The sequence below is a fragment of the Equus quagga genome, chromosome 9 (genome assembly GCF_021613505.1).
Source record: "Equus quagga isolate Etosha38 chromosome 9, UCLA_HA_Equagga_1.0, whole genome shotgun sequence".
Classification (NCBI taxonomy): Eukaryota; Metazoa; Chordata; class Mammalia; order Perissodactyla; family Equidae; genus Equus; species Equus quagga.
In genome coordinates this window covers 1056472-1074904 of record NC_060275.1, presented here as the reverse complement: position 1 = coordinate 1074904, position 18433 = coordinate 1056472, and the positions used below count along the sequence as shown (strand labels likewise).

At 39.7% G+C, this 18433-nt stretch overlaps 1 protein-coding gene across 8 annotated transcripts in view; it reads left to right on the top strand.

Annotated features, from left to right (window-relative positions):
- ATP9B (ATPase phospholipid transporting 9B (putative)) overlaps positions 1–18433 on the top strand; it is a 280330-nt gene that overhangs the window by 99035 nt on the left and 162862 nt on the right. For all 8 annotated transcript variants that reach the window (XM_046672314.1, XM_046672313.1, XM_046672312.1 and 5 more), the window contains one exon: positions 361–455. In XM_046672314.1, coding sequence (XP_046528270.1) covers positions 361–455 — 95 coding nt within the window. The remainder of the gene's footprint in view (positions 1–360; positions 456–18433) is intronic.

The following is an 18433-nucleotide window of genomic DNA, read 5'->3' as shown; positions in this document are numbered from 1 at the left end:
CAGATATTTTGTTAGCAAAGTTGTATCACACGCTCTTGGACTTTTTATGTATTTACTCACTGTTTTGTTATTATGAAAACATGAATTAAAGGTAGAAATGATCAATGTAGTCTTTCTAAAATAAAGCACTAATTAATATTAAACCTTAATAGTGAACAACACCAAATAGGAGATAAATGATTAAATAGTTAATGACCTGTGTCTTTTCAGCAAACTCCTTTTGTGAATCAAATAAATAAAGGCTTTTAAGGATTTTTGCTCATGACAATCTCTAGTATATCATTTCAGTATCCCACTGTGCTCTGAAATTGTGGTTTTAAAGTACCTGTGACTCAGGAATTTTTCTTCTCTAATTCCAAGGTTCATGTTTTATTCGAACCGATCAGCTGGATGGTGAGACCGACTGGAAGCTGAAAGTGGCCGTGAGCTGCACACAACGGCTGCCGGCTTTAGGGGTGAGCCTCATTGTAGTTGCTTTGTCCTCTTATTGTTAGTGATCACTCCTAGGTAGTAAGTACATTTCTGTTTGTAGCAACTAACTTATTTAATGAATTCATAATTTTTTAAAATAATTTCTTTATTCTAGTGAGGGGTCATTGAGAATTATGTGAAAATAATTTCTGTAGTATCTTAGCACATGACCTGTTTTAGGTATAGTTTTGAATGTTGCTGTTGGCTTGTCACCTAGATTTGTTTTCTTCTCTTTCCCTTTCCTTTCTCTTTTTATTTTTAAACTCTGTCAGTTGAGTAGTCTTCATAATTGAGAACTTTTGGTGGGGTTAGATGAGTCCCCTATTGCTGACTTACTCCCTAGGAGGCAGTTCAGATCCTGCTTTGGTGGACAATTGCATTCAGACTGGTGGCCTAGTCTTGGAGACAAGCCTGTCCACTTTAGCTTTTCCTTTGAAGGGGGGAGCCCTCTTTGATTAGGAGGAAGTGGAGTGTTCCTGTGTCTCTTAGCAGAGAAGGAGAAGGGCTCTTTCGGACCTCTTGCTTGGCCCTTGCTGAATTTTTCTCTGTACCTGGGGAAGAGACAAGAGGTGGCATTAGAGGAATCAATGCTTATGGATTTTGGTATTTTCAATGATCTCTGAAACAGATCTCAAAAATGCTGAGAATCAGGGGCCGGCCCGGTGGTGCAGCGGTTAAGTTCACACGTGCCACTTCTCGGCGGCCTGGGGTTCGCCGCTTCGGATCCCAGGTGCAGACATGGCACCACCTGGCATGCCATGCTGTGGTAGGCATCCCACATATAAAGTGGAGGAAGATGGGTGCGGATGTTAGCCCAGGGCCAGTCTTCCTCAACAAAAAAAATGAGGAGGACTGGCAGTAGTTAGCTCAGGGCTAATCTTCCTCAAAAACAAAAACAAAAAAATGCTGAGAATCTGCTAAACTGGTACACATCTTCTTTTCTTTTTTTTTGTTTTTAACAAAACCACAGTTGTGGTCATTTGGTATTTATCTTGTATTATATGTAGTATTTATCTGAATGAGAGAAGCTTCATCTTACACAATTTGCTGATATTTAAAGGAGAGTAAAGAAAGATTGAGATTGTCTAAGAATGACCTTTGACCCAAGCAATTGTTGGTTGAGGGAAGGGAAAGTGGATACGATACTTTGGTCACTTTCCTTGCTTTGGTTGGATTTGGATAGAAATAGCTGCTTGTATTGTTTGCAGCTTATCGTTAATTACTGTGACCAGCCGGAGCCTTCCTCATTCTTGTGTATAGTGGACTTTTTGGAAACTAAATATGTTTGGCATGCATAAGACTTTGGAAATAGTTTGTTTCTTTAGGTATTTTCAGTTGCCTATAATTTAGGTAATCCGTAGGTTGAAATTCATTCCTTTATATGTTTGTATCTTTTCCAAACACATTGGACAGTAATGAGAGTTTCTTATTTTTTCTTTTGTCTATTTATTCATCATCACATAGTAATGTAGGCCGTGTAATGTGTCTGTAGCAGAGCCACCATCGTCTTCTCCTCTTCTTTCATTTTTAATTCTTACCCTGAGGGCATATAGAACAGAATGTAGGTTGCTAGATCTGAACCACAGGTCCTGCTTTCATAGCCCCTGAGCTGGAGAATGACCCTTCTCAGCTAACCAGCCAACCTTTGCACACCTCCATCATGAATGGGAACAAGTGGGCAACTCCTAGTTTTTGTTTTTTTAGATATAGAAACATTAAGAGAAGGCATGTAAATAGCAAGTCTGTTTTTCTTTAGATAAATTCTTAAAAGTAGAATTGGGATGTAAAAGAATATCCACAATTTCAGGCTTCTGGTATTTATAAATTATCATAGAAGAATTGTGCCAAAATGTCTTCTAACCAGCAATGTATGATTATTAGGTAAATATCTTTCAAAACATTTAAAATAAATATTGAAGAAAAAATTTCAGGTTGAGAGAGAAAATTATGAACAGTTCATTTTTTTAATTTGTACTTATTTGATTACTAATTTAGTTGAAATTTTTCACCACATGTTTATTAGAAATTTGTATTTCTTATTTGGTTGTTTGCCCTTCTCCTATGCCCATTTTTCTATTGCTGCTTGCCAATTAAATTCCCGTGTGTGTGTGTATAGTATTGATAAAATCAGGTATATGCAAACGTGCATTCTAATTTTAATTTTTCCCTCTTAAATCAAAAATATTTTTGTGTCTCCTGTCTTATCTCAGTAAACCTTGTAAGTCTTCATAAGTCCGCAGGTCGAAGTTGTTTTTGAAAGTTGTCCAAACTGCTGTTCTGGATCAGTTTCTTAATCAAAGCCAGGTAGCACACCAGTCAGATGATTTGTTTTCATAGGCTGTTGATTCTCACTGTTCTGTGATGGTTTATTTAAATTCTGTGGGGTACTATGTGTAATTTGTATGTTCTGGGTTAATACAACATTCTTATTGGTGGTGGTGGTGAATGAGGGGAGGCAGAGTCAACTGGACCAACTGATGAAGGGAATAGAGAAGTTGAGGTTGGGGTTGACTCTTTCATACTGACCAGCTGCCCTCACTCCCTTCACAACGGAGGAGCAAGTGGGCAGCTAGTCAGTCATCAAGTCACAAGTCAGAGATGCAGAACTCACCCCCCGGGGGTGGATGGGAAAGTGTGCACACAGAAACGGCCAAGTTGCTTCTGGAGTAGCTGCACCGCTAGACATTCCCACCAGCGATGTATGAGTGGTGCCGTTTCTCCACATCCTGGCCAGTATTTGATGTTGTTGTTGTTGTTTCTTTTAGTCATTTTGTGTGTGGTGTATCTTGTTTTAGTTTGCATTTTTATAATGGCTAATAATGCTGAGCACTGTTTCGTGGGCCTGTTTGCCATCCTTGTGTCCTCCTGGGTGAAATGTCTGCTCGTGGCTTTTTAGCAGCTTTTGTGTAATTCCTTAGAATGTTCCTATGCAGAGAAGACAGTTTAGCTCTTTTATTCCAGTCTGTATATGCAGCCTTCTCTTTGTTTACTTGAAATATTACGCTGGCTGAGATCTCTGATCAGTGTTGAAGAAAAGTGCTGAAACCGTTTGTCCTCGTCTTGTTTCCAAGCTTGGGGAACATTCAGCCTTTATGTGTGATGATAGCTGGCGGTTTTCATAGATGCCCATTAGGCTGAGGAAATTTTTTCTGTTCCTGGTTTGCTGAGGGTTTTATCATGAATGGGTGTTGGACGTTTCAGAGGCTTTTCTGTTTCTATTAAGATGATCACATAGTTTTTCTCCATCATCTGTTAATATGATAATTTACGTGGACTGATTATACACCAACCTTATATTCCCGGGATAGGTCAAACACTGTCTGGTCATGCTGAGTGTGCTTTGCATATATTGTAGTATTTGATTTGCTAATGTTTTGTGAAGGATTTTTTTGAGCTTGTGTTCCTGAGGGATGTTGGTCTGTATTGCTTTTGTTGTAATGTCTTTGGTTCGATATCTAGGGGTATGCTGGCCTCATAAAATGAGTTGGGGAGTCTTTTTGCCTCCTGTACTTTTTGAAGTAGTTGGTGTAATATAGATGTTATTTCTTTTTTTAAATATTGAACAGATTCACCCTTGAAACCATCTGGGCCAAGAGTTTACTTTGTGGGAAAGTATTTAATTATGAATTGAATTTCTGGAGTTCTGTTCATGGACATTTGTGTTTTTAAAAGAATTTATCCATTTTATATAAGTTGCCAGATTTAATGGTGCAAAGTTTGTGATATTGTGGTACTATTTTTTAGCAGTTATAGCATTGATCCCCCATCCCCTCTTTCATTCTCAACATTGGTAATTTGCATCTCTTTTTTTCTTGGTCAGTCTAGCCAGACCCCATTGATTTTAGTGATAATTTCAAAGAACTTGCTTTTGGTTTAATTGATTACCTTCATTGTCTCTTTGTTTTCTGTGTTACTGATTTCCGTTCTGATCTTTATTTCCTTAATTCTACTTAGTTTGTGTTTGTTTCATTTCTTTGTTAACTTCTTAAAGTGGAAGTTAGATTCTTGATTTTATACCTTACTCTTTTCTGTTCTATAAATTTCTGTCTAAGCATTACTTAGTTTGTATCACACAAATTTTTATATACTGCATTTTCATTATCATTTAGTTAAAAATGTTTTCTAATTCCTTTGTGATTTCATCTTTCACCTGTCATTTAGTTGGAAATATATTGTTTATTTACCGAATAGTTGGAGATTTTCCTGATGTCTCTGTAATTCATTTGTTAATTCCATTATGTTCACAGAGCATGCTCTGTTCTGTCTCAGTCCTTTCCTATGTAGGAGACTCTGGATATGGCCCAGCATGTGGTCTCCCTGGCCAGTGCTCCATGTGCTCCTAAGAGTGCATGTTCTGCTGATTTGTGGGTATTCTGTGACTGTCCAGTAGGTCAACTTGATGGAAACTGGTGTTGAAGTGTTGTATATTTTTACTTATTTTCTGCCATTTGTTCTCTTAATTAAGGAGGGAGAGTTTTAAGGTATCATGCTCTGTTTCTAGATTGGACTTTCTGCTCTCAGTTCTGTGAGTTGTTGTATGTATATGGAAACACTGTTAAGTGCTTACACATTCGGCATTCTAACATCTTCTTGGTATACTGACCCTTTTTTCATTTCTCTGGTAGTATTCGTTGTTGTGACATCTACTTTGTTAATATAGTGACTCCAGCTTTCTTCTGATTAGTGTTTGCGTGGCGTATCTTTTCCCATCCTTTTATGTGTAGCATCTCTGTTTCTTTATATATACGATGGGTTTCTTGTTAAGATAATACAAGTAGGTACTGCTTTTTTATTTATTCTGACAGTTGCTGCATTCTTAATGTGTACATTTACCATAATTATGAATAATGGTGGAGTTAAAGGTAATCATCTTGTTATTTATTTTCTACTTATCCTATCTCTTGGTTTCTTTTTTCCGTCTTTGGGTGTTATTTCAGATTTCTGTTTAATTACCGTTATTGTCTTATAACTATAACCATTAGTTCTGTCTTGTAGTGTTTGTTCTCTGGTTTCCAATATGTGTTTCTAACTTACATAATTTTTCTCCAAATAGTATTAAACCATCTCACAATTTAAGAATCTTGCACAGTAGAATTCCCCTTCTTTCTCATCCTTTATGTTACTGTGTCATACATTTTATAGACCACACAATACATTACTATTTTTCTATTTAAAGTAGTCAAGTATATTAAGAAGTTATTAAAAAATGAAAACCCTATTTCCACTTTCCTATATATTTAGCAATTCTGGGGCCTCTCTTTCCTGTACGTGGTTCCAACTTGCTGTTTAATGTTATTTTCCTTCATCTCAAAGAACTTCTTTCAACATGTCTTGTAGGAGAAGTCCACTAGATTAATTGTGACAGTTTCCGTTTGAAGAGTGTCTTTATTTCACCTTCGTTTTTGAAAGATGTTTTTCAAGTTTTAGTTTGACAGTTTTTTTCTATCCCCACCATTTCAAAGCCGTCATTGCTTTGTCTTGTGACTTATGTAGTTCTGAAGTATTCTCCATAGCCATTCTTGTCTGGTCTCCTCTTTATCTTCTAGGTCTTTTTCTTGGGGCATTTTAAAGATATTTTGGGGATGATTCTTCTAGGAACGTGTGTGTGATATATCTTGATTTGTCTTGCTTTGGGTTTGTTGGGCTTCTCGGATCTGGAGGTTCATTGTTTTCTTCCCATGTAAAAATTTTCAGCCTTTCTTTTCCGTATCTTTTTGCTCAAACCTCTGTACCTGCAACATGAAGGACTTGTGGGTTAAACCACTCAGCACACCTGCAGGTATTGAGGCTCTGCTGCTTTTCTCGGTCTTGGGTTCTTTCTGTGACTCTGTTTTGTTTTTGTTTTTGTTTTTTGCTGAGGGAGATTCACCCTGAGCTAACATCTGTGCCAGTCTTCCTTTATTTTGTATGTGGGTCACTGCCACAGCATGGATGCCAACTAATGGTGTAGGTCCTCACCCAGGACCCAAACTCGGGTCACAGAAGTGGAGTGTGCCAAACTTAACCACTAGGCCATGGGGCTAGCCCCTCTGTGACTCCATTTTGATAGTTTCTGTTGCATTATCTTTAAATTCACTAATTTTACCTTGTGCAGTATCTAGTGTTCTGTTAAGAATGCCCAGCAAATTGGTGTGTGTGTGTGTGTGTGTGTGTGTGTGTGTGTGTGTATGTATGTAAGGAAAAATGACCCTGAGCTAACGTCTTTTGACAGTCTTCCTGTTTTTTTTGCTTGAGGAAGATTGTCGCTGAGTTAACATCTGTCCCAGTCTTCCTCTACTTTATGTAGGATGCCGCCACAGCATGGCTTAACAAACAGTGCTAGGTCCATGCCCAGGATCTGAACCTGTGAACCCCAGACCACTGAAGTGGAGCATGTGAACTTAACCTCTACACCACCAGGCTGGCCCCTACCCAGAAAATTTTTTTATCCCAAATATTATGTTTTTAATCCCTGGAGGTTCCATGTGGTTCTCTTAGTTTTGTTATTGTTTGAATACCTTTCTTTTTCTCCTAATGTCCTCATAGTTTCATTTAAGTCTTTCAGTAGTTTATACTACTTACTCTTCATCTGTTAATTCCATTATTTCCTCTGTTATTCCTGGGTATGTTTCTATTTTTTGAGTTTTCTTTGTTAGGGATCACACTTCTTCTACTTCTTTGCGTGTCTGGTAATGTTTTATCAGATGCTGGATATTGTAAATGTTATATAGTCTTTCTTCTTTCAAAACCTATTTATCTTTATTTTCTTAGTTCCGCAACTTGCAGATCCACCTGATCTTTCAAAGCTTGTTCTTAAACTTTGTTGGGGTAAGCCTGGAATCCCCATAATGTGATGCTAGTTTAGTCCTACTACAAGGGCCTGATCCTCTGGGATAACTGTGGAAATCCGTGGTCTTTCGAAGGTGCCTCTAACTCTAGCTGGTCAGACTTGATCTCTTCCCCACTCTGTGTCATCTCTGGGCTGGTTCAGGGTCGAGCTCTTGGGTTGTACTGTGCCTGGTCAGACATCACTTTCCCCTGTGCAGGTGCGTGTTAATCAGGAACAGCCTCGGGGAGCATTGTCCAGGTCCCTGTCACTCCAGGTGTGATTTGGCAGTCAGGAACAGACTCGGGGAGCATTGTCCAGGTCCCTGCCACTCCAGGTGCGTGTTGGCAGTTAGGAACAGACTCGGGGAGCATTGTCCAGGTCCCTGCCACTCCAGGTGCGATTTAGCAGTCAGGAACAGACTCGGGGAGCATTATGTAGGTCCCTGCCACTCCTTCTCCCCATTGTTCCTTCCAGTGTTCTGCACATGCTAGCTGTCACACTTCCGTGACACTGACCTCTAGCCCTAAATTCAGAAAGACTGCCTTCCTCTGCTCGGCCTTCTCTCTTGCCCTATGGTATGGAAATCCTTTTATGCAGGAAGCTGGCCTCATAAGGCCTCATATCTGTGTTCTCCTTTCCCAGGGGTTACTGTCCTGCGATTATCCCAGAAGCACTGAGTCCAGTGTCTGAAAACAGCTGTTTCATCTATGTTGTCCATTTTCCAGTGTTTTTGGTGGGAGAGCGAGTCTCATACCAGCCTCAACAACATAGCTTATAGTAGTCATTGGCTAATTTATTTATTTTTTATTTTTTATTTTTTGAGGAGGATTAGCCCTGAGCTAACTACTGCCAGTCCTCTTCTTTTTGCTGAGGAATCCTGGCACTGAGCTAACATCGTGCCCATCCTCCTCTATTTTATACGTGGGATACCTGCCGCAACATGGTGTGCCAAGTGGTCCATGTCCACACCCGGGATCGGAACCAGCGAACCCTGGGCCGCTGAGAAGTGGAACGTGTGAACTTAACCACTGCGCCACCGGGCCGGCCCCTCACTGGCTAATTTCTAATGAGAAATATAAGTGCCTTTTGGACTAAGTAAGCTGCATGACATTGCAAATTATAATTTAAAGCATAAATTTTTTCTTTTTTTTTTTTTTAAAGATTTTAGTTTTTCCTTTTTCTCCCCAAAGCCCTGCTGGTACATAGTTGTATATTCTTTGTTGTGGGTCCTTCTAGTTGTGGTATGTGGGATGCTGCCTCAGCGTGGTTTGATGAGCAGTGCCGTGTCCGCGCCCAGGATTCGAACCAACGAAACACTGGGCCGCCTGCAGCGGAGCATGCGAACTTAACCACTCGGCCACGGGGCCAGCCCCTAAAGCATAAAATTTTTAAAAATACAAACCAACGGGTCTTTGTTATTGGAGGATTTACTTGTCATAGGGATGTACCTACCAGGAGTTTTGGACGTTCCTCGGGCCATGCTGCCTCTGCCTGCAGGTGCCTGCGTGCCAGCTGTCCCCTTACCTTGGCTTCCGTTTGTACTTCAGGCCACCCAGCCACTCTCTTAGGACTCATGCTTTCACAAAAGAGATGGAGATTAAATTTTTTGCTGATTATAGTAGTAATACGTGCATTGAAAATAATATATAAATTGTTAAAAAAATGAAAAACGCTCATAATTTGGCCATTTAGCATTGGCTGCCACTCACACTTGGTGTAAACTCTTCCAGACGGTGCACTTCTCTACCCTTACCCTCACCACACACTTGCCCAGCTGGATAATGCGATAGATAGTTTTTTTCCTGTCAGGATATTTAATCAACAGTATGTTTTGGGTCATATTTTTTATATTAGAAAATGTATATCTTTTCAAGTATTTTATTAGCTGCATGGTATTTGACAAGTTATAACTTCTGTAATCAGCCTGAGAGTGGTGAATATGAAATTTAACACTTGTGATGTTTTATAAATAGTGGTGGAGATCAAAAGATAGGCATGTTTCAAGGATTTTGATTCTTTTGCCAGAATGCTCTCCAGAGGACTACAGCAACTTATGCATTTCCTGTGTATTGGTCAATTGACCTGTCAGGCTTCTCCAGTCTGATAACTGAAAAAATTTTATATTTAATTTTTTTGTGATGTTGAAGCTATTTCTTAATCAAGGAAGTGTGTTTCTCGTATTTTTATTTTGTAAGTTTCTGTTCACGTTGTCTGTCCACTTTTGTATGTTTTTAAAGACATCTTTATACAAGCATGCATCAGTTAATGACAGGAATATGTTCTGAGAAGTGTGTTAGGGGATGTTGTCATTGTGCGAACATCATAGTGTGTGTGTACACAAACCTGGCTGGTGTAGCCTACTTCGCACCTAGCTCTGTGGCGCTGATCTTGTGGGACCACCATCATATGTGCAGCCACTTGTGACTGAAGTGTCGTTATGTGGCACATGACTGTGTATACTTTATCGCTTTTCATTTCCAGTTTTTTCAGTATTTTCTAAATGTTTTTGTTTATATCTTTTGTCCATATAAAAGTGTAGAATGTTTGTATATTGTGACTACTAGTGCTTTTAAAATGATTACTTATGTAAGATGATAGGGATGCTAATTATTGGTACAATGGCAATCATATTATGATATATAAATGTATCAAATTAACACATTGTACACCTTAAATTTGCACAATGTTGTATGTCAAGTATATTTCAATAACAAAATAAAATGGCTACTGCCTTTTCTTTTATGCTTAGACTATTTCCACTCCATTATTATATTTTGAATGATTACTTTTTAAGTAATTCCTGCTTTGCATATAAAATCTTCAATCCATCTTGCGTTTATTTTGAGTGAAGCTGTGAGTGGGAAATCAAACTTGAAATGAAACTTGTTAGCTGTTTGCAGCAGTACCATTTTGTGAGTGGCACACTGGGTTTGCATGCCGTCAGCACTGCCCTCAAATGGCTACGTGGTGCCCAGCTCTCAGCATCAGTTTATGAACATGCCTCTCTCTATACTTTTGCCAAGTATGTGGTGCAGTCCACTCTCCCAGTCTGTTTCTTAACTTCTCGCTGTATAATATCTTTTGCCATATAAATGTTTTAAATTTTATGTAGGTAAATGTTTATATGTTTTCCTATGTGCTTATGGATTTTGTGCTGTGTCCAGAAGGCTGTTCTCCCACCAATATTCGTTTATCATTTTAACCACTTTCAGTTTGTCAGTAGGTGGTCTAAAGGTGAGCAGCTGGTCATTAGCATTTATAGTCTTATGATTATTAACACATTATTCCCCGCACACAGACCCATAGAGAAGGAAGTTTGATCATGTCACTAACTCTGCGTGGCTAAAAGATTGTTTTAAGAGTGCAGGTCAAGTAGGTTATTTTTAGTACATACTGTTTTCTGGGCCGAATCCTGCCTCCCTCCAGCCGGAGCTTTCTCTGCCTGTCTCCTCCTCCTCACCCTCAGACTTGGTCCTTTTTGTTTGCTTTTCTTGTTATTTTTCATGTAGCAAAATACAGCTGTACTATCGCCTACTACTTAAAACATCTAGTTTATAATTCTCATTCTATTTGTTAAAATGAGTTAGTTTTTATCATGAGACATTGATGTAGCCTGTTGACTTTCTCATGTACTTTGAGCTGGTTACTGGGTTAGTGCTGCTATTTCTCAGTTGCATGTTTCCTCCTTTGTGTCCTTTTTTTTTTCCTTTTTTCTTTTTCTGGCATTCCTCTGCCCATAATCTCTCCAGGATTAAAGGTGGAGGTAAAGATCATGAGTCCTAAATGACTGGGAGGATTTCTGCTTGCTGTCATGCTTGGATGGTGACTCCACCCTCCAAGTCTTTCCCTTGGAGCCTCACTTTCAAGAATTCTGGAGTCGCTAGGGTGGACACTTGGAAACAGTTGCACTAAATAATCATTTGTAGTAGATTTAATTTGTTAAGAGTGTTGGAAAAGAAAGGGCAAGGTTAAAATACTATGTTAGAGGGCCAACCCTGGTGGCCTAGTGGTTAAGTTTGGCATGCTCTGCTTTGGTGGCCCGGGTTCAGTTCCTGGGTGCAGACCTACACCACTTGTCTGTCAGTGGCCATGCTGTGGTGGTGGCTCACATACAAAAAGAGGAAGATTAGCAGCAGATGTTAGCCCAAGGCGAATCTTCCTCAGCAACAGAAAATACTATATTTGAATGAATTTGTCTCAAAGAAAAGCCAAACAAGTGAGTGTGTGGTGTACGATTATGTTAATAATAGAATTCTAGGGTAGTGGATCCGCAGTGACAGAGGCTAAGAGTTGGGGGAGGGAGGCCTGCAGACTGGTACAAAGACACTTTTGGGGGTGATAGAAATGTCCAATATCTTCATTGTGGTGGTGGTCATAGGCATATACATGTATTAAAATGCATAAAATTGTACTCTTTAAACATGTGCAATTTATTACATATAAGTTATATTTTAATAGTTAAAATTCCACTGTTATTATCTGTATCTTTGAGTATTCTCTTTGCCATTATCACAGGAAGTGACATTTTATTATATTCAATATTATAAGGATGTTTTGTTCATTTTTATTAGTGAAATGTGTAAATTTAAAAATATAAAGTTATAGTATACAGTTCATATAATGCTAATTTAAAAATTTTATTGTTGATGCACTTTGACAGATAATGTGATTAAGCATTTGGGTGAAGTAACTGTATGGTAAATAAAAACATTTTAAGTTTTGAAATGACCATAAAGCCCGAAAGCAGTATATCCTAGAAAAGAGGAAGTTTAACTGAATTTCTGATTCATCAATCAATTTAAATTTGTAGCTTCATATAATTTAGCGTGTATGTATAAATTTTTTTTTTATAGAAAAGGAAGTCTAATCTCATTATGAATACAGTCAAGGCCATCTGGTTTTCATTTACTAGCTTACACTGCCCGTAGCTGTCACTCATTTTTGACTTTTCTCTCTCCCTCATGTAATGGACTTGGGGAATGTTTGGTGTCGTTTGCTTTTTGTTGCATCATCGCTTGCGCATTGTGTCCGTGGTGATGCCAAGAATAAACCTGAAGAACTGAGGACACTACCAAGAATACCCTTTCCAATTTTGTTGCGTTCCCTAAAGTGATCAGACAATTAAAATGTCAACAAGCCTTTTAATAATAGCTGTGCTGCAGAGCCTGCAGCAGCAGGTGTGGTTTCTCGTTGCTTCACACTTGTGTAGAAGGCACGCTTTTCAGGCACCATAGATGTTTGGAAAATACATTTCTGGCTTTTGTGATCAGGCAAATTTATTACCAACAATGAAGTCACGGTAATTTTCAATAAATCATGGCTTGCTGATTTATTTCAAAAGACCCATATAGCAGTAAACAATACCATTTACATTTAATTAGCTTTATTGAACGAAAGGCAATTTTATTTGTAATGAACCACATGTTATGATTAAGGATGTATTTTAATGACCTTTAAGTAATGCGAGCAAATGTTGCCCTTGACCTAATAGCAGAGGCTTTCCTACATTATTGAAAACTTCAGAATGATTTTTAAATTATCATGAAAAGCTTCGAATGACATTCTCATTATTGTGCCATTATTCAGTCCTTTGGTGTCTAATACACTAGATGAAACGCATTCCTCTAAATGTTCATGTGCATGTAGAAATGAGGATTGTTGCTAGCTTGCTCTTTATTTCCTTGTATCAAAAGGGAGTCTTGAGAAAGTATATGAGTTTCGTTTTTTGAAGATTACTGTGACAGTAGAACACTTAAATGAGTGATTCTCGAACTTGCCTGATCCCAGAAATCATTTGGCTGCTTATTAAACATTCTAGTCAAATTTTTATACGTCTAAAATCATTATACACGTAATTTCTCCTTGTGTAAACTAGCTTGACCTAATTAACTTGAAAATAAATTTTTATTAGTTTACATATAGTCTCCGTTGCACTAGCAGACCCACTGTGGTGGGCTTGTGTGTTCACCCTTCGTTCAGTGTAGCATCTCTATTCTCTAGAAACCTGGAAAATAATTTACGTATTTTCCAGGCCTCCTTGAAGGTATGTAAATGAGCTTTTCCAAGTTAAATGAATTCTCAAAGAATTTGCAAGCCGGGAATGAGGATGAATTACCTTCTGCCCCATTGGCAGTTTTCTGCTGGCAGGTGCCATCCTTAGCTTCAGGGACTTGACTGGCAGTTGCTGTGTAGGCAGTGACCTGTGCACGCTGGAGTCAGAACTCCATTGGTGTATCTTGAACTCAATAGTTGCATCAGTATTTTCCATGGTGGATCATTTTGGTAACATTCTGAGAGTAATTTTTGGAGGTTGAGTCGTGAGACTCATCCCTTCCTAGGATTTTGGAAGAATCTCATTCCATATATTAAATTCTTTTCTGCTCTAAGATCTAGGGTGGTTTCTGTATGTCAGATCCTCTACTAATATACCTCAAATCAATATAGAAGTTTTTTTCCCTCCTCAGCATCCCAGAGGTGGGTGGTCCAAGGCTGAGAGGGCAACTCCGAAATCCTTGACAGGTGACTTCCAACTGTGCCCCAAATGTCTGGTCCCTCTGCAGGCCAGCCAGCGGGAGGGGAAGGGCAAGGAGAGTGCTTGCAGCCCAGACATGGCACATCACTTCCCGTCACACTCCATTGCCAAGCGAGCCACCTGGTGAGAGCCAGCTGGAAGGATCGCTGAGGGGTATGTTCTTGGGGGCCCAGATGCCCATCTGAGGCTTGGCGGTTTATCTTTGAAAGGAGGTGGGAAGAAAGGTGGGAAACAGTCTCTGTCCACCATTTCATCATTTTGTTTTTGAGTTTCTTTGATTTCCTCTCACACTTCTTACTGGACAGTATGCACTAAGCCTTTTCAGTGAGTCCTCATGGAGGGTTTTACGGCCCTCAGAATGGTGCTCCCTTTGGAATTGCTGCTATGATCACCATTGTTGTTAGAATCACTAATTTCATACTTGTTTTTCAAGAAACTCTAAGCAAATTGAAAATTTCTGTTTTCCTCACTCACCTGGATTAAAGTAGGAAGTAAATGTAAACGTCAAAATAGTAAATATGTCTTTTAGAAATGAAAGAAGCCATATCATTTTTAGACTGTTACTTGTTTTCTGTTAAAGAACATTTTCTTTAAGTGGTAGAGCGTGACATACAACCCACCAGTGGGGCTGCCACTGATGGAGGAGATGTGACAATGAGGAGCCCAGTACACAGCCCTGGAAGCCATGGCTGTCTGGCTTCCCTTTCTGAAAGAATCATTGGGATGTATGCACAGAAGCAACAGGAAAGGGAAAGACCAATTTAAATTGAAAAACTGAGCCTAGATTAATTAGGTGTTCCAGGATCAGAAGAAAATAAATGCAAGTCTCTAATATATTTTAAGAAATCTGAGAGGATATTGCAATCCAAACAGGAGCTATGAAATAGATCATGTGGAAAGTAAGACCTCTTAGAAAGATACATGGTTGCTGAAATCAAAACAAGAAAATAGGACTGGAAAATGAATCGTTCTCCATCTCAGAACATAGAAATGGTGGTCACCGTTTCTAGCTTGGTCCTCAGTGCTACCTGTAATCATTTTGTTGGTGTGTTTTTAATCGTATGGAGGTAAAACTGGTGTACGGTAAATTTCACATAGTTAAGTTGCACACTTCGATACACCTGTGAAAGCATCTCCAGAGACGAGAGCGAAGTACCTGTCACTGCTGCCATGAAGCCCTTTTGTGTGTGTGTGGTCCACTGTGTTCCTCTGGTCGTGGTGTGCTTTCACACTTCTCCACTCTCCCTTAATCCTGATCCACCTGCCCTTCTGTCATCAAATGATTTGTTCTCACAGAGAAGAAAGATTATATCAAATGGAAATTCCTTCAATTTCCCACCAATAAGGGAACAATATTATCCCTACTGGTGCCTGCCCCCTACCTTGCCTATTATTACAACGAAGAATTGTTCCTTCTATCTAAGGACAATTCTTCTATAGCTTTTGCCTAACCCTGAATTTCCGAGACCTCCACTGGTCAATGATTTCCTGCCCTCTCTTTTCCTAATCTCTCCCTCTCTGATAGCCCCTTTCTCTTAGCCCTTAGGCCTTCAGTCTATTCTAGTGTCTAAAGTGTTCCTTCAGTTCCCTCCTCAATTTTAGGTTAATTGAATGTATCTAGAAATTTTATTTATTTATTTATTTAGTTTTGTGAGGAAGACTGGCCCTGAGCTAACGCCTGTTGCCAATCTTCCCCTTTTGCTTGAGGAAGATTGTCCCTGACCTAACATGTGTGCCAGTCTTCTTCTGTTTTGTATGTGGGACACCACCGCAGTGTGGCTTGATGAGTGGTGTGTGTAGGTCCACACCCAGGATCCGAACCTGTGAACCCTGGGCCGCTGAAGTGGAGTGCATGAACTTAAGAACTACACCGCTAGGTTGGCCTCTTAGAATTCTATTTTTATATCTAGCTATACCTCTTTGCATTCTTGTTAGTAGTTGCTAGAGATTACAATATGTGTTTAACTAAAAGTGTATTGTGAAAAGTTAAAATTGTATCACTTCACATAAATGGTAAGAACCTTCCCATTGAATAGATCCATTTACCCTACCTATCCTTTATGCTAAAAGTGTATTGTGCCTTTTTTGTATGCATGTATTTTTATATGCGTTTATATACTTTCTATATGCATTGTCTACATAATTATAAACGGTTCCAGTATTTTATCTATATTTTAAAGAATTTAAGTGAGAAACAAGATTTTTGTTTTTCTTCTGATATTTACCATTTTTGTTCCTCACTGTTCCTTCCCTAAAGATCTGAGTTCCTACTAGCTATTTCCCTTCAGCCTAAAGAACTTTTGTTAGCATTTCCTTGGGTATGTCTGCTAGCCGTTAATTCTCATTTTCATTTGTCTGCAAATATCGTTATTTCATCTGTTTTTCTGAATGATATTTTGTGGAGCATTGAATTCTGGGTTGACAGCTTTTTTCCCCCCATGCACTTTCAATATACTTTGTTCCACCAGCTTCTGCTTCCATTATTTGTACTGAGGGACCAGTGTTATTTGACAGTTGTTCCCTGTATGTAATGTGTCATTTTTCTCTAGGTATTTTTGAGATTTTTCTTTATCTTTGGTGTTTTAGCAATGACTGAAATTTTTTAATTTAATTGTCTGGCTGGGGAGTTTTTGGGCTTCTTGAATCTGTCCATTTGTGGCTGTCAACAAATTTGGCATATTTTTAGTCATTCTTTCTTCAAATAGTTTTTCTTCCCCATTCTGGCTCTGCTCCTTCCAGGAGCCGAGCCACAAGCATGTGGACCTCCTGATGTTCTGTCAGCAGGACTGCGACCACATGTGTTTTCAGAATCTTTTTTTCTGTGTTCTTCAGAATCGTTATCTCTTGACCTGTCTTCAAGCTCCCTGACTCTATTCTGTCATCTCTAATCTACTGTTAAACCCGTCTAATGAATTTATTTCAGATACTATGGTTTCTCAATTCTAGAATTTCCGGGTTTTTTTTCCCTTAAATATATTTTCTTTTTCTGTGCTGTGGTTTCCTCTGTGTTTATTCTTTAGGAAAATATTTTCCTCTAAGTCTTTGAGATGTTATAATAACTGCTTTGAAATTCTCATCTCTTAATTCTGATGTCTGGTCCTGTCAAAATTAGTCTTCATTGATTGAATTCTTTCTTGAATATGGATCTCTTGTTTTTTTTCTTCGTATGTGTAGAAATTTGGATTGTATCTGCAACATTGTTAATGGTACATTGTAGAGACTGGATTCTGTTCTGTTCTTCTGAAGAGGATTGGTGTTTTGTTTGGCTTTAAGTGGTAGTTAACTTGGCTAAAGTCAAACTCTGAACTCCGTCTTTCCTGCAGGGGGCTGCTGCTGAGGTCTTCGTTCAGGTCTTTCAGCTGAGCTGGAATTTGAATTTCAGACACTGGTAGAAGCTCACAGAGACAGCAGAGGAGTTTCTTCCAGCAGGAGGGGAGAGCATGCCAACTGTTCTGAGAAGCAGAGATGAGCTTGCCCTCCTTTCTCTACTCTGGCAGTGTCAGTGTCAGGGCTTGTTTCTTCTCTGCTGCTACAGTCCTTGTGCACCATGCAGCAATCCTAACTCTGCTTTTCAGTCATCCCCTCCTCTTTCCCAGACCTTTCATCTGGAAGGGTCTTATGCAAGAAACATGAAGCATTTTTTACAGAAAAATATTTTTAAGCAACTTAACCAGGAAGAGACATCATGTTTAGGAATTGGTCAAGAAGAAATCCAAATCTTCAAATCTTTTCAAAATGGCTTTATATAACCCACCACCCATTTTTGTCCTGAAAATTAGAGTCTCGGGAGTGTCCCAAAACAGATCATTCCCTTCCTGGGACAACAGCACTTAGTAATCAAAGCCTTATTAAGGCATGCACAAGGGAGGAAGGTGAGGGAAGTGGGATCAGGCTCGTGGTCCACTGCTGCCAACTGCAGCTGATCTGGAATGCCAACCACCAAGTTAACAACCGTGAGGCGCCCCCGAGACAGACAAGGCAGTGAGGGGCTCACTGTCCTTGTCATGGGCTTCCTTCCCACTTGCAGCTGGGGACAGGGGTCACTGCTTGGGACCAGTAGCAGTTCGATTTCAGGTGGCCCATCCGAGCATGAGCTCTTGCTTGCAGGCAGCTCATGTGACCCAGACAGCCCAGGCAGCATCCAGGATGTTTTCATGGTTTACATCCCTCCTAGGGGTCCCAGTTCTGCACAGCTCCCAGGCCTGAGGTGTGTCCGTGAGCCTGTTCCTGCACTCAGCTTGGCACTGCTTGTGCTGCTGCCAGAACAGCCCTGGCAATGTCGGGTCCAAGTTAGAGTTGGGCAGGTGTTTGGGATCTGTGAGTCCAGGGTTCCAAACGGTGAGACTTCTAGGCTGCACCATGAGAACACGAGAGCTCAGCCTCAGATGTGGCATCCGCTCCAAGGAGAGTTCCAGAGCAGAGTCTGGACGGGAGCACGAGTCATGTGTGTGGAAGGACGTTGGGAGTGTCGAGAGGTTGGCACCTGCTCTCTCACGACAGATCAGGAAGCTCACCGTGTTCAGTTCACTGAGTTAATGATGGGTGACAACCTTCTGAAATCTCAGTTGTACATTATCGTCTGTCAGTTGTGTTGTAGGTGCACCCCTTCACCCTTTCTGTGA